General features: G+C 51.5%; 1 protein-coding gene across 1 annotated transcript; it reads right to left on the reverse strand.

Moving 5' to 3' along the window:
• Window positions 1-3,735: 3,735 nt before the first annotated feature.
• On the reverse strand, window positions 3,736-6,511 carry LOC123412467 (calmodulin-binding receptor kinase CaMRLK). The gene is made up of 2 exons (XM_045105415.1): window positions 4,803-6,511; window positions 3,736-4,685 (listed from the first exon to the last, which is right to left on the reverse strand). The coding sequence occupies exons 1-2, from the start codon at window positions 6,145-6,147 to the stop codon at window positions 4,042-4,044; spliced, it is 1,989 nt and encodes a 662-aa protein (XP_044961350.1). The 5' UTR covers window positions 6,148-6,511; the 3' UTR covers window positions 3,736-4,041.
• Window positions 6,512-13,209: the final 6,698 nt, after the last annotated feature.

Here is a 13,209-nt window from a genome sequence, read left to right on the forward strand (position 1 = left end):
TTCCCTTTATTCTCTTCTCTTTCTTTCTTCCCCTCTTCACATGAAATGTGGGTGGCTCTATGTCTGGTCCACTTGTCCTTGTCCAAGCATGTTCACCAGGAACATGATATATCATTGGCTCATAAGAAGCAAGGTAGAAAGGTTTTTTAAAGAATTTGGACACATATTCCTCTGGAAATCTTTTTGCCTAGTTAATTGCTGATATTGCTTGGTTGCAAGGTATGCCAGACAGGTCCCACTTTCTGCAGCCACATGTATGCAGTTCCAAGTTTACAACATGTGTTTGCTGCCCACTACTCACTTGCCATAGATTAACACCAGCTTGGATAGGTTTGCAATATCTAGCCCTTTACTTTTCCACCTCTAGGTTCTCAGCATAATGCGGTGTAATCTCCCACAGAGCTACCTTTCCTTTCTCTCTATTCTTATGCCACCTCACCATCTGCTTGTCCTTAATACATTCAATCATAGTCCTAATAGTTTTCCCCTAAAATCTAGGATGTAATTGTTGAACACCTCAGACAGGTTGTTAACAACCAAGTCTGTCTTGCAGTTAGTGTCAAAAGCATGCCTAGCCCATGTGTGCTTAGGTATTCCAGTCAGCCACTTCCAAGCTTCCTCACTCTCATTTTTGAGATCATTCATGGCAATGTTAAACTTGTGTTGGTTGTAAGCATAGTTGGCATTATCCATGCATTTCTTAAGATCTTCCCCCCTAAAACCAGCATTCTGGAAATTTGCATATAGGTGTCTAAGGCAAAATCTTTGATGGCAGTTTGGGAATACTTGATTTATTGCATTTAGCAGCCCCTGATCACATAGCATCCTAAACTTAGCTACTATACAACTACAAATGCAGAACTTAATAGAAATGCTAAATTTGATTTAGTTGCAAAGCACATACCTTCTGTCTATCAGACATGATAGTATAAGGACCAAATTTCCCAATTTCACATCCTAGACATATCATCAATTGGTGCAGAAACCAACACCAGATAGTTGTGTCCTCTTGTCTAACTATAGCAAATGCAAGTGGGAAAATATTGTTATTGCCATCTCTTCCAGTGGCAGCAAGGATTTGAGCACCAGTTATCAGCTTAATGAAGCATCCATCAACACCTGTTGATGGAAAGCAAAGAACAATTTAAGTCTATAAAGCATTGCTGAACAATTAAAATTACTGATGCACAATAAAAGAATGACTAACCAATGAATGGTCTGCATCCATTCAGAAATCCCTCCCCTGCTCCATTGATGTAGAAGAACATAGCATGAAACCTTGGTGCTGGATGTGGTGTTTTTGTAGTAGGTTTAGAAGTAACTGTTTTGACTACAACTCTACTACGAGGGTTTGTATCCATGATGGTCTGAGCATAATCCCTAAGTCTAGGATACTGCTTCTTGTGCTCTCCTAACACAGCTTCTATAGCAAGGTTTTTGGCCCTATAGGCCATGTGCCTTCCCACATCAACACCATAATTCTCCCTACAGTTACCCATCAAAGTGTTTATGCTAGTGGTGGGATCAGACCTGAACAATGACTCATAGGTCTTTGCAAGACACTTTGCACTAATCCTTGATTTCTCTGTGTTGGTAGGGCAAGTGTGCTCCAGCCTCATTTTCTTAATAGCAAAGGTCTTCTCCCATTTGATAACTGCAGCAACAATGCAAAACTGGCAATGATCTTGCTTACAACAAGCAATGATCCTTTGGTCTGAGTTTCTTGATACCTAAAGTCTCTGGCCTGTGTGGTGTGCAAGCTCAACAAAGCTTCTCTGAATTGATGTTGATCCTTAAAGCACATGTACAGACATAACTGCTGATGTGGTTGCTCAAGTTTGTCATTGTACCACATCCTTGGTTTCCTTTTCTTGGCCCTAATCTTCCTCCCTTTAGGTAGCACAAATGAGCGCGGATCATGTCCATCATCTTCATCCTCAAACAACAACCAATCATCTTATTCATCTGCTGAAGGAATAAAATCGGGTATCACCTCCTCTAACACACTACAATGTGACCTAGTAGTGGGGCCTTTCCTAACTTCAAGTTTCTTCCTCATTTTTGCAGATTTTTGCATTGGAGTCTCTTCTCTTGCAAAAACATTGACATCCTCATCTTCCTGCTCAAACAAATCCTCAACATCAGTGTCACCCTCATAATGTAATTGTTCCTCATCTGAATCTTCAGATTGATCTACATCTTCTTCCTCCTCTCCTAATTTTGAGTTGTTATCTGAATTGTTATCACTTTCATATGCATCCTCAGTTTCATCACTACTATTATGTGACTGTTCAAACAATGATTCTTCCTCCATTATAACATTCAGATTGTCCTTTCTGAAGGTTATGCTCTCTTGGGTGCAAAAGGCAGTAGGTTGACTAGGGCTGCTACGGAAACAACACCTTCTGGATCAACAACAAGAACTGCAGGCTCACTAAGATCATAGAGAACAGATGGTTCATAAACTATTGCTGCTAATTTATCCTCTCTATGACTGACATAAATGATATTACTTAAATTTGTTCTCTCTTCAGTTGGTGCACTTGCTGCTAAATAAGTTGTTGTTGCCCTCACTAGCAAATTGAGAACTAAATTGTGCTTATATTCCTTTTTTAGTTCCTGCAGTTTGATGTTTGTGTCAATCAAATCTAAGCCCTGCTCTCTCTCCTCTCCTATTCCTAAATTCCTCATGTGGTATAACTCATCATAGAAATAAAAACCTTGTGTTTGCAACACTGCATACATGTTCAGAAATGTAACATCTGAGCTACATAGCTTCATATCAATATTTGGCTAAGAATCAAAGTGAATCCGAAGTTCCCAAACGTCATCATTCAAACTACAGTTCAGACATATAAATTCAGATAAGCACATAAGCATATAAATTCAGATAAACAAGCTCATCAGTCAAACTATAATATTACTTGTTGTCTTCATCAGTCAAACTATATGAATTCTTATGAACAACACAACACCAAAGCCTCTACTATGAATTCTGAATTGCGCAGGAGCAACACACAACCTCTACTATGAATTCTGAATTGCACAGGAGCAACACACAGACTCTATATATGAACATGATCCTAATAATATCGAGTCCAGGAGCACTGGTCCAGGGTTCGGCAATGACTCTACCATTGATACAACTAGCCTCTACCATTGATACAACCCCCAAAAAGAAAGAAACAACTAGCCTCTACCATTGATATAATAAAATGATAAGGCTAGGGTTCTTCAGTGACTTACATCAAGCCGCCACCAGCACCATTGGTCCAGTGATGGCTACTGCTAGGGTTGGCGACCCAGATCTCTGCCATCTTCACCCTGTCCTCCATGGACAGCGCCGCCTCCTCCTCCAAATCCCCATCCTCCGAACGAGCGCCGGAGGAGTGGCTCAAACTGGAGCCGCCATCGTCCACAGCCAGACCTACGTGGTCATCTACCCCGAGGCCGGGGAGGTCTCCGTAGCCACCCGCAACGCCACCGCCGCCGGGAGTCGCCGCCGCCATCGTCGGAGAGCCACACAGAGAGGGAGAGGGGAGAGCAAGGCTAGGGTTCGAGCGAGAGAAGAGGGTTGGTCCGGTTCGACCAGGTTCGAGCGAGACCAAGTGATCGAGCTGGTACGTGCACGCCACCGTGCCGACTGACATGCAGGCCCGGTACGTCAGATACAGCGTCAATACGAGTTATACGGCTGTCAGATCGTATTGCAACAATTAAGCTATGACATGATACTGACACGCAAAAAAATAACTATTGGTACCTATCCGTTAGGTGGTGTTCAAATGTGATAATGCCATGCAATTATCGGCGCGCGGCGGCATGAATTTGAATACGAGCTGCTCATGATCCTCGTGGTGTGAAATCAAATGTTCCCCGCGACGAAATTGTCACTGCTGTTGCACATTGTACGAGGTAGACAAGGAAAAGCTTGACGTGTATGGTGCACTCGAGCGAAGGCATGTGCTGGTGGCTGGCAGTTCAAGCCACGCACGCACGCACGCAGTTCACACGCAGCACACTGGCAGTGCATGAGCATGATCATGCATCGCCACCGCCGTCGAGCACACGAGGCCGGATGTCCTTGAGCACGCCCACCACCTGCTGCATCGTCGGCCGCTTGTCCGGCGAGTGCGCCGTGCACAGGTACCCCACCCGCAGGCACTCCACCATCTCCCGCTCCGCCACCTCGCCGGCGTGCACCCGGGGGTCCACGATGTCCAGCCCCTTGCCGTCGCGGATGATCCCGCGCGCCCAGCTCACCGACGCCTCGTCCCACCGCGCCTGTCCCGTCATCAGCTCCAGCACCAGGGCGCCGAACCCGTACACGTCCGCCTCCGGCGTCGCGTCGTCCTCGTCTCCTCCGCCGCCGAGGTGCCCGAAGTCGGATATCCGGGGCTCCAGGTCGTCGCTGAGGAGCACGTTGGTGGGGACGAGGTGGCCGTGCACCACGGCCCGGCCTGACCCGGCCCACCCTTGATGCAGGAACGCCAGGCCCCGGGCGACGCCCAGCGCGATGCGGTGCCGGGTCGGCCAGTCGGATATCGACCGCTTGTCCTCCGCCGCCTCCCAGATGTCGCCGCCGGTGGTGTCCTCCATGTCCGGCCGCCCCGCGGGCAGCTCGTGCAGCCACCGGTGGAGGTCGCCCTTCTCCATGTACTCGTATAGCAGCAGCTTCTCCCTCCCTGTAATAAATGGCCGGAATTCCAATTTCAGAAGCCAAGACTTCATCTGACCCGCTCACCGAACCTAACTGCTCCAACTAGAAAAGAAAGAATCCAAAGTAGTAAGTTGGCACCCACCTGCAATGCAGTATCCAAGGAGCGGAAGGATGTTGGGGTGCCGGAGCCGCGCGAGTTCCCGGAACGCCGCGGCTGCGGCGGCCGGGTTGTCGTCCTCGACGACCCCGGCCATGGCGCCCTCCACGACGCGCACGACGACCTGCAGGTCGCCGGGCAGAATGGCGCGGTACGCCGCGCCGCTGCGACCGCCGCGCTCCGCGAGCTGGGATTCGCGGCCGAAGCCAGAAGTGGCCGCGGCGAGGTCGGCGAGCGTCAGCTCCATGAGCGGCCGCTCGAAGAGCACCACCGGCGCGGCCGATGCCCCCTTTGCTGTCGCCGCCGCCACAACCACCTCGTCTTCTTCCTTGTCGCCCCACCGCACCTTCTTCTCCTCCGCCTCCTTGTCTCCGTGCTTCCTGTTCCTGCACCTCACCACCCCGCACGCCACGGATCCGACCAAGCAGAGCAGGACGATGACTGACGCCACCCCGCACACAATCGCCACGGCGACCACACCCAGATGCTTCTTTCTTTTCGTCTTCGTTGCCATGCTCTTTGCCTTGCTCACGGGGCCCTTCTTTCCACCACTTGTTCCTCGTGGCGGCGGAGGCAGTGAATGAGGCCGACTGGGCCGCGCAGGGGAGTCTTTTGAGAACACTAAAGAAGAATTGCCGGCGTGGATGAACGACGAGGGCCCGAACTTCTTCACGGCGCTGGCGTTCACCGCGCCGGACAGGTTGTTGTAAGAGACGTTCAAGAAACGGACACCGTCGAGGGGAGGCAGGTCGCCGGGGAACCTCCCGCGCATCGCGTTCCGGGAGAGGTCGAGCCGGCGCAATCGCGTGAGCCGCCTCAGCCCCTGCGGCACCGCGCTGATCCTGTTCGCCGACACGTCGAGTGCGTCGAGCCCCGGGAGGCCGTCCACCCCGGCGACGACGGTGAAGCGGTTGCCGGACACGTTGAGGGACTGCAGCCGCGGGTTGGGCTCGACCCGCAGAGAGCCGCCGAGCTGGTTCCCCGACACGTCGACGGCGCGGAGCGCCGGCGCGCGCCAGAACCCGCCGGGGATGGCGCCCTGGAGCGCGTTCCCGGAGAGGTCGAGCGCGGCGAGGGCGGACAGGTTCGCGAGCGCCGCCCACGCCACGGCGCCCGTGAGGTTCCGCGACGGGAGGAGCAGCTCCCGGACGGGCCTGCATGCCGGCACGGCCTGCGGCGGGAAGTTGCGCACGTAGCGGAACGCGGCCGCGACGGTCGCCGCGTCGTCCCGGACGCCGCCGGCGCAAGAAGATGAGACGGAGCCGGGAACCGCGGTGGAAAGAACCAGCAGGAAGAGCACCAGGTGGCGGGCGTGGGAGTGGAGTGGCATGGTGGACGAGCACTTGAAGTATACTCCTCCTGCCTAGTACGTGTGCGGCGCAGTTATTGGGGAGAAGGTTTGAACCAGGGGCGGCATTGAAGGAGGAGGAGGAATGGAGCAGTGCACCGTGCAGGGGAGCTGCTGCTCTGCTTTTTGAGTTTTTTCTGGGTGGGATGTGTGTGAGCGGGTTTAATAGCTGCTACTGGGATAGTGGCAGCGCGTGATGGCTAGAAACATGGGGGCGAGGAGTTGTTGGTTTCTCATCTCCATCGTGGACTTGGGAAGAGTGGAGTCAGGTGGGCAGAATGACGATGGTTGATCTGGTACGCCAATTCCCTTCTTTTTTGCTTTGCCTTCTTGACTTTCAAACCGAATGAATATGCCTCGGAAATGAGTAATGCTAGACCTACCTACATGTTCTTCGGATCACAGACAACATGGAGGATTGTGATTCGATGGAAACAAACTTATTAGAGCATCTCTAAAAGCATGGTTAAGAGCAAGTACAATAAGATACAGTCAGTTGGCTGTAAGGATTAAAATACTATATTATTGCTGAGTTGGATGAGAGAGAAGAGGAGAGAGAAGGGAAGCGGGCTCTTCGTGAAGAGTCAGCTCTAGCACGTGCTCTTAGGTGCTTTGTGAGAACGAAAGGTGGGTCATATATGATAAAAGTAGTACTCTTTTATAGCTAACTATTGTACAAGCTAGCTATAAGATGGGCTATAAGACTGCTTATAGCCAACAGTTGGCTATACTATTAACCATGCTCTAAGCCATCTTATAGCCAACTGCTAGCTATAAGCCATCTTATAGTCAACTGCTCGCTATAAGCCATCTTATAGTCTATCTTAGAGCAAGTACAATAGTAGAGCCGGCTGCCGGCTGTAAGCTCATGCCATGTCACCTATAGCCATCTTATAGCTAACATGTACAATAGTTGGTTAGAAGAGTGTACTACTTATTTATTATATGGTCCACCTTTCATACTCACAAAGTGACTAGAAGCACGTGCTAGAGCTGGCTCTTAGCTAAGAGTCCGCTTACCTTCTCCCTCCTTCAACTAAACAAAAATATACTACTTTATTCCTTATAGCCAGCTGACTCACCTCTATTGTACTTGCTCTTATAGCTAATTCTTACAATAGTTAGCTATAAAAAAGTAGTATTATTTTTATCATATGTGGTTCATCATTCATTCTCACAAAGCACCTAAGAGCACGTGCTAGAGGTGGCTCTTCACGAAGAGCCCGCTTCCCTTCTCTCTCCTTTTCTCTCTAATCCAACTCATCAAAAATACAATATTTTAATCCTTACAGTCTGCTGACTATACCTTATTGTACTTGCTCTAATAGATGTCCCATTTTAACTATGGTGTCCTGAAAACCGTTTTTGAGACATGAAAGGACAAAAAACGCTCTCCAACAAATGCCCTATCACGTGCCCTAAATTGGGGCAGCCTCAAATTTTACTCCTTTGTGCCTCAAATATGGGACAAAGAGGACCGCGTAGAGACGTGCCCTATCTTTTTCATTTCATCCTACGCGCGCCCAACTACCACTTTGAAATACGCTTCGCCCCTCCTGCTTCGCCTCTCCCGCTCGCTATTCGACCGCTGTCGGCCGCCTCCGCGCCATGGACGAGGATGGCACGCCCCTCCCGCACCTCCGCACATCGTCGGCGACCCTCTCCGCCCCATCGGCGCTCCCGGGAGCCTCCCGCGACGCCGCTCATGGCCCCGCGGACCCTAGGGTTCCGCCGGCTCGCCGGCCGGGCCTAGCGCCGCCTCGTTCGGTCTCCGCGGGCGGGAATCCATCGTCGGTCGCTGCTGAGGAGCCGCTTGCTCCCGGAATCCGGCCGAAATCGCTCATGACCGGCGGTGGTAGCAAGCGCGCTCTGACGGCGGCGCTCGAGTGGAGGAAGAAGAAGGTGGCCGTCGACCGCGACTCCAAGCCCAAATCGCTCGAGGAGTCCGCTGCGGAGGCAGAGCTCCTACCGCCGCCGCCGTCAGAGATGGATTTGGAAAAATCTCCGACCCGCACTCTGGTCGCCTCCAACGTGCTCGATGAAATGGGCACGGGTAATTTTCACCTCTTTTTTTCCTAATTGCAAATTCGTTCAACAATTGCATCTATTTATTTGCTTGCAATGCATCTAGGTTCGACAATGACATGTGATACGTCTCCAACGTATCTATAATTTTTTATGGTTTCATGCTATTATCTTATCAAACTTTGGATGTTTTGCATGCCTTTTATATATTTTTTGAGACTAACTTATTACCTTAGTGCCAAGTGCCAGTTCCTGTTTTTCCATGTTTTTGACCCCTTTCAGAGAAGATTTTGAAACGGAGTCCAAACGGAAGAAAATCCCCGAAAAGATTTTTTTCGTAACGGAAGAAGATCGGGAAGCTTGAGAGCCAAGGCAGGGGAGCCTCAGGGGCCCCATAAGCCCCCACCCCGTGGCCAGGGGGGAGGCCACGGCCCACAGGCTGTGGGCCCCCTGAGCGCCCCCTGACCTAGGGGTTGCGCCTATAAATTCCCTAAAAAATCCCAAAAAAATCAGGAGATCATCGAAATTACTTTTCCGCCATCGCAAGCTTTTGTCTCCGCAAGATCCCATCTCGGGCACGTTCTGGTGCCCTGTCGGAGGGGAGATTCGGATACGGAGGGCTTCTTCATCAACACCATGACCTCTCCGATGATGCGTGAGTAGTTCACCATAGACCTACGGGTCCATAGCTAGTAACTAGATGGCTTCTTCTCTCTCTTGGATCTTCAATACAAAGTTCTCCATGATCTTCAAGGAGATCTATCCGATGTAATCTTCTTTTGCGGTGTGTTTGTCGAGATCCGATGAATTGTGGATTTATGATCAGATTATCTGTGAATCTTATTTGAGTTTCTTCTGGTCTCTCTTCTGCATGATTTCATATCCTTGTAATTCTCTTCGAGTTGTGGGGTTTGTCTGGCCAACTAGATCTATGATTCTTGCAATGCGAGAAGTGCTTGGTTTTGGGTTCATACCGTGCGGTGACCTCACCCAGTGACAGAAGGGGTAGCGAGGCACGCATCATGTTGTTGCCATCAAGGGTAAAAAGATGGGGTTTTCATCATTGGTTTGAGATTATCCCTCTACATCATGTCATCTTGCTTAAGGCGTTACTCTGTTCGTCATGAACTCAATACACTAGATGCATGTTGGATAGCGGTCGATGTGTGGAGTAATATTAGTATATGCACAAAGTATCTGTCTACTTGTCTCGGACGTGATGACTATATGTATGATCATTGCCTTAGATATCGTCATGACTTTGCGCGGTTCTATCAAATGCTCGACAGTAATTTGTTCACCCACCATGATATTTGTTATTTTGAGAGAAGCCTCTAGTGAACATTATGGCCCCCGTGTCTACTGCACACCATATTTTCAGCCTTACACTTTTTACTTCGTTGCACTTTCCGCCTTCAGATCTCACTTTGCAAACAATCTTGAAGGGATTGACCACCCCTTTGAAGCGTTGGGTGCAAGTTTGTTTGTGTTTGCGCAGGTACTCTGGACTTGACGAGACCCTCCTTCTGGATCGATACCTTGGTTCTCAAACTGAGGGGAATACTTACTGCTCCAGTGCTGCATCACCCTTTCCTCTTGAAGGGAAAAACCGACGCGAACAAGAGAAGTAGCAAGAAGAATTCCTAGCGCCAAGGAAGGACTTTTGTTACCGTAGCAACACGTACATGGATGTCATGGGTGTTGGGGCGCACTCCTTTGCCGCCTCACATGAGGCTCCGTCGCAAGAGTACGCCGGTGAGGAGGGGCTTGACAACGATGATGAGGGGTTCGTGCCTAGAGGGAGGGCTGCTAACTACACCGTGGCGGAGTACATCTTGATTTGTGAAGCATACAGGAGGGTGGGCCTGGATGCATCAGTGGGCGTGGAGCAACCCAAAGAGGCGTATTGGTTGCGTATGTGGGAGTATTTTGTCGCTCGAAACAAAAGTGGCATTGATCGGAACAGTTCCATTTGTCATAGATGGAATGTGATCAACATCGATTGCCAAAAGTGGTCGGGGTGCTTGGCGAATGTGGACCGGTTGAACCCAAGTGGCACGAACCCAACCGACCGAGTAAGTTGTTTCCCCATTGTCTCTCATTTCTTCCTCATTTTTCTTTGTCGTGTCTCACTCGTACTCATTGCATCTTTTTTCACTTGTAGAACAACATGGCGTAGAACATGTTCAAAGAGAGGGTCAACAAGGGACCAAAGGGGACAACCAAGGTAAAAAGGGGAAAGCATTCACCTTGCATCATGCATTTGCGGAGCTTGAAAATGATGAGAAGTGGAAGAACCGTGACATGCTCCATGTGCCCAAGAGGAAGAGCAAGGCGGAGGATGCCACTATTATTGTTGGTGGAGATGATGAAGAGTCAAGTGACGAGGGGGAGAGAAGCCCAACTCCCCCCCACTCCATCCCAAAGTCCAAGAGGCCCGAGGGAAGAAAGTATGCAAAGGATAAGGAGAAAAATGGTGATGCGAAAATCAAGGAGCCCTTAGAGGCAATGATGAGGTCTCAAAAAGAGATGAATGAAGAGAGGAAGGCATTGAAGTTTAAGGACTTGGAGGATCTCAGAGAGGCGACTGAGCGAAAGGCAGCGACTGAGGAGCGGAGAGAGGCGGCGGAGGAGGTGCGGGCGGAAGCCGAGCGATGCAACGTTGCCATGGAGGAGAAGAAGCTTGCCATTGAGGAGGCGAAGGTTGAGTTGGAGAATGAGCAAAAGCTCATATTTATGGATACAAGCAAAATGGACGATAAGCAATGCTAATACGTTGAGCTATGTCACGATCAAGTCTTGGCAAAAAAGCAAATGGCATACATGAGTGCAATCAACACCATGGGAGGTGGCATGAGCTACTTGGGATTCATGGGACTAATGGGAGGTGGAGGCATGGGCATGGGAGGAGTAGGAGGCATGGGCATGGGCATGAACATGGGAGGAGGTAGCATGGGCATGGGCACGGGAGGTGGCATTGGCATTGGCGGGAGTGGTGCCATGGGAGGTGGCATGGGAGTTGGCACGAGTGGCTTCATGGCACATCCTATGGTTACGGGGGGATAACCCCAGGGAAGGCTCATCAAGCCTACTCATCTATACTTTGGTATAGAAAGGAACACGAGCATCCTCAACTGTCGGCTCCTCCTGGCCAGCTACGAAGTACTTGCCGGCTAGGAGCTTAGCCGGCTACTCTCTGGCCGGCTGGCCAAGCCGCCAGCTGGCTGAAGGGCACCTGACGCATCAATCCAAAGGATTTGACGGGGGCCTTCGATTAAAGGTGAAGGTACCTCAGCACGGGTACGATGGAGAAGCGCACACATGGCTACAATGTCAGCGGTCGTACCGCTGACCGACGCCGGCTCCGATCCGTCAACCATGCACAATACCTGTGCGTCAGCGCCCACTCCATTACCTAGCCCGATGTGGCTACAGTGGAGATGGCCGTACCGTTGACCGGTGCTGGATCCCGCAAGCTGACGCCAGACGTATAACACGCGTCCTGCGTGGGGAGCACGCACCAACCCCATAGGCTGGCCGGCGGGTCCCATGGCCAGATGGGACCTTGCAGCCGACGGGCCCCCAAGAGACAAGACTAAACCATAGTGGGCCCCCTGGCAGGCCTGAGAGGTTGCCAGTCGGGTCCCCCGCATTGTACTTATATCCATTTTGTAGGCCGGTGGGTTTGACTATAAAACCCCCCGACCCCCTCCATGCAGATGATCGACTATTCTTGCAACCACACACCACATAGGAGAGGTAGAACTTGAGACGGCTGCTCCTTCTTCCTCCTTTGTCGAACAACTCAAGGATAACACTGTAACACTTTGGTTCATCAACCATTCCGGCAGGACTAGGGGTATTATCTTCCACGGAGAGCCCCGAACCTGGGTACATCGTGCGTCTTGCTCGCTAGTTACCAATCCCGATCCCAGAGCCCGCCGGTGTCCTTTCAGCTCCAACCATTCTTGATAAGCCTACCTATGGCATATGTCGTGAGAAAACGACGACATTTAGCGCCCACTGTTGGGCCGTCCGTGGCACCGGCCGGAGTTACGCTCCGGGCAGGACCCTTCGCTCACTCCACTGGATGCCTCGCGTCCGGACAAATCAGCACGCCCGTGGAGCCTGCCCCTACGGAGGTTTCCGCGGTGTTGATCGAAGGTTCAGCCCGTCCTACAAGCTCTGTTGAGGAGATCGCCCGCAAGCCACTTGCCGACGACATTGCTTCCAACGTCGCTCTCCTCTACACTCTCTTCAGCAACCTGCGCCTCGACGAGGAGCCTCGCCACCTTGGCGGGGACATTGACATCGACGCGCTTTGTGCAAGCTTTAGTAGGCTCAGCCTCGAGGATGCACCTGCACCCGACGAGTACCCCTGCGACATACTCGACTGCAGTGATCCACCATCGTTTGCGGGGTGTCTTGCCCCGCATGACGTTGCTATTACCCCTGACTTCATGGAGGTAATGGTTGCTGGCACTAGCGCCAGCTCAGGCCGCGACAAGGCTGTCATGGATGCAGCTGACCCACCTCCGGGCCCTACTGATCCGCTGCATGCCACCCTTGTTGAGCTGACCACTCCCATCGCCTCGACGGTGAACACAACAGAGGCTAGGGACGAGCTGGAGGAAGCTCGCAAGCAACTCCTGTTAGAGGGCACTGCCAAGCGCCGGATGGAGGCCGCGCAGCGCGAGTACAACTCCGCCTATGGCCTCACCCCGGCCGCAGAAGCACCCTGCCGGCATGGAGATGTCCGCGGTCGTGGTCGGATTGTTGCTGAAATTCTAGGCGGCAAGCTGCCCATCTACGACACTCCTGCGGCCAACATGCGGGCCGCCCAGAAGGCCCTTGGAGAAATAGGTGGTGTGGAGGGTGAAGAACATATTCGCCAAGAAAAGAGGGTTAAGGATCTCGTTGACGCCGCCAACGAGCAACATGCTCACATCGATCCTACTCACGCCTTCTCAGTGTCCTCGGATCTCGATCCCGAGGGTCACCGCGACCCCTGCGGTCGTC

Source organism: Hordeum vulgare, chromosome 7H, assembly GCF_904849725.1.
Source record: "Hordeum vulgare subsp. vulgare chromosome 7H, MorexV3_pseudomolecules_assembly, whole genome shotgun sequence".
Taxonomy (NCBI): domain Eukaryota; kingdom Viridiplantae; phylum Streptophyta; class Magnoliopsida; order Poales; family Poaceae; genus Hordeum; species Hordeum vulgare.

What these genes read in the sequence shown, in the direction of transcription:
- LOC123412467 (XM_045105415.1), bottom strand. Translation starts at nt 6,147, where the DNA reads ATGCCACTCCACTCCCACGCCCGCCACCTGGTGCTCTTCCTGCTGGTT. An exon ending in CCTTGGATACTGCATTGCAG is followed by an intron (nt 4,686 to 4,802) that starts GTGGGTGCCAAC and finishes CATTTATTACAG; the next exon opens with GGAGGGAGAAGCTGCTGCTA.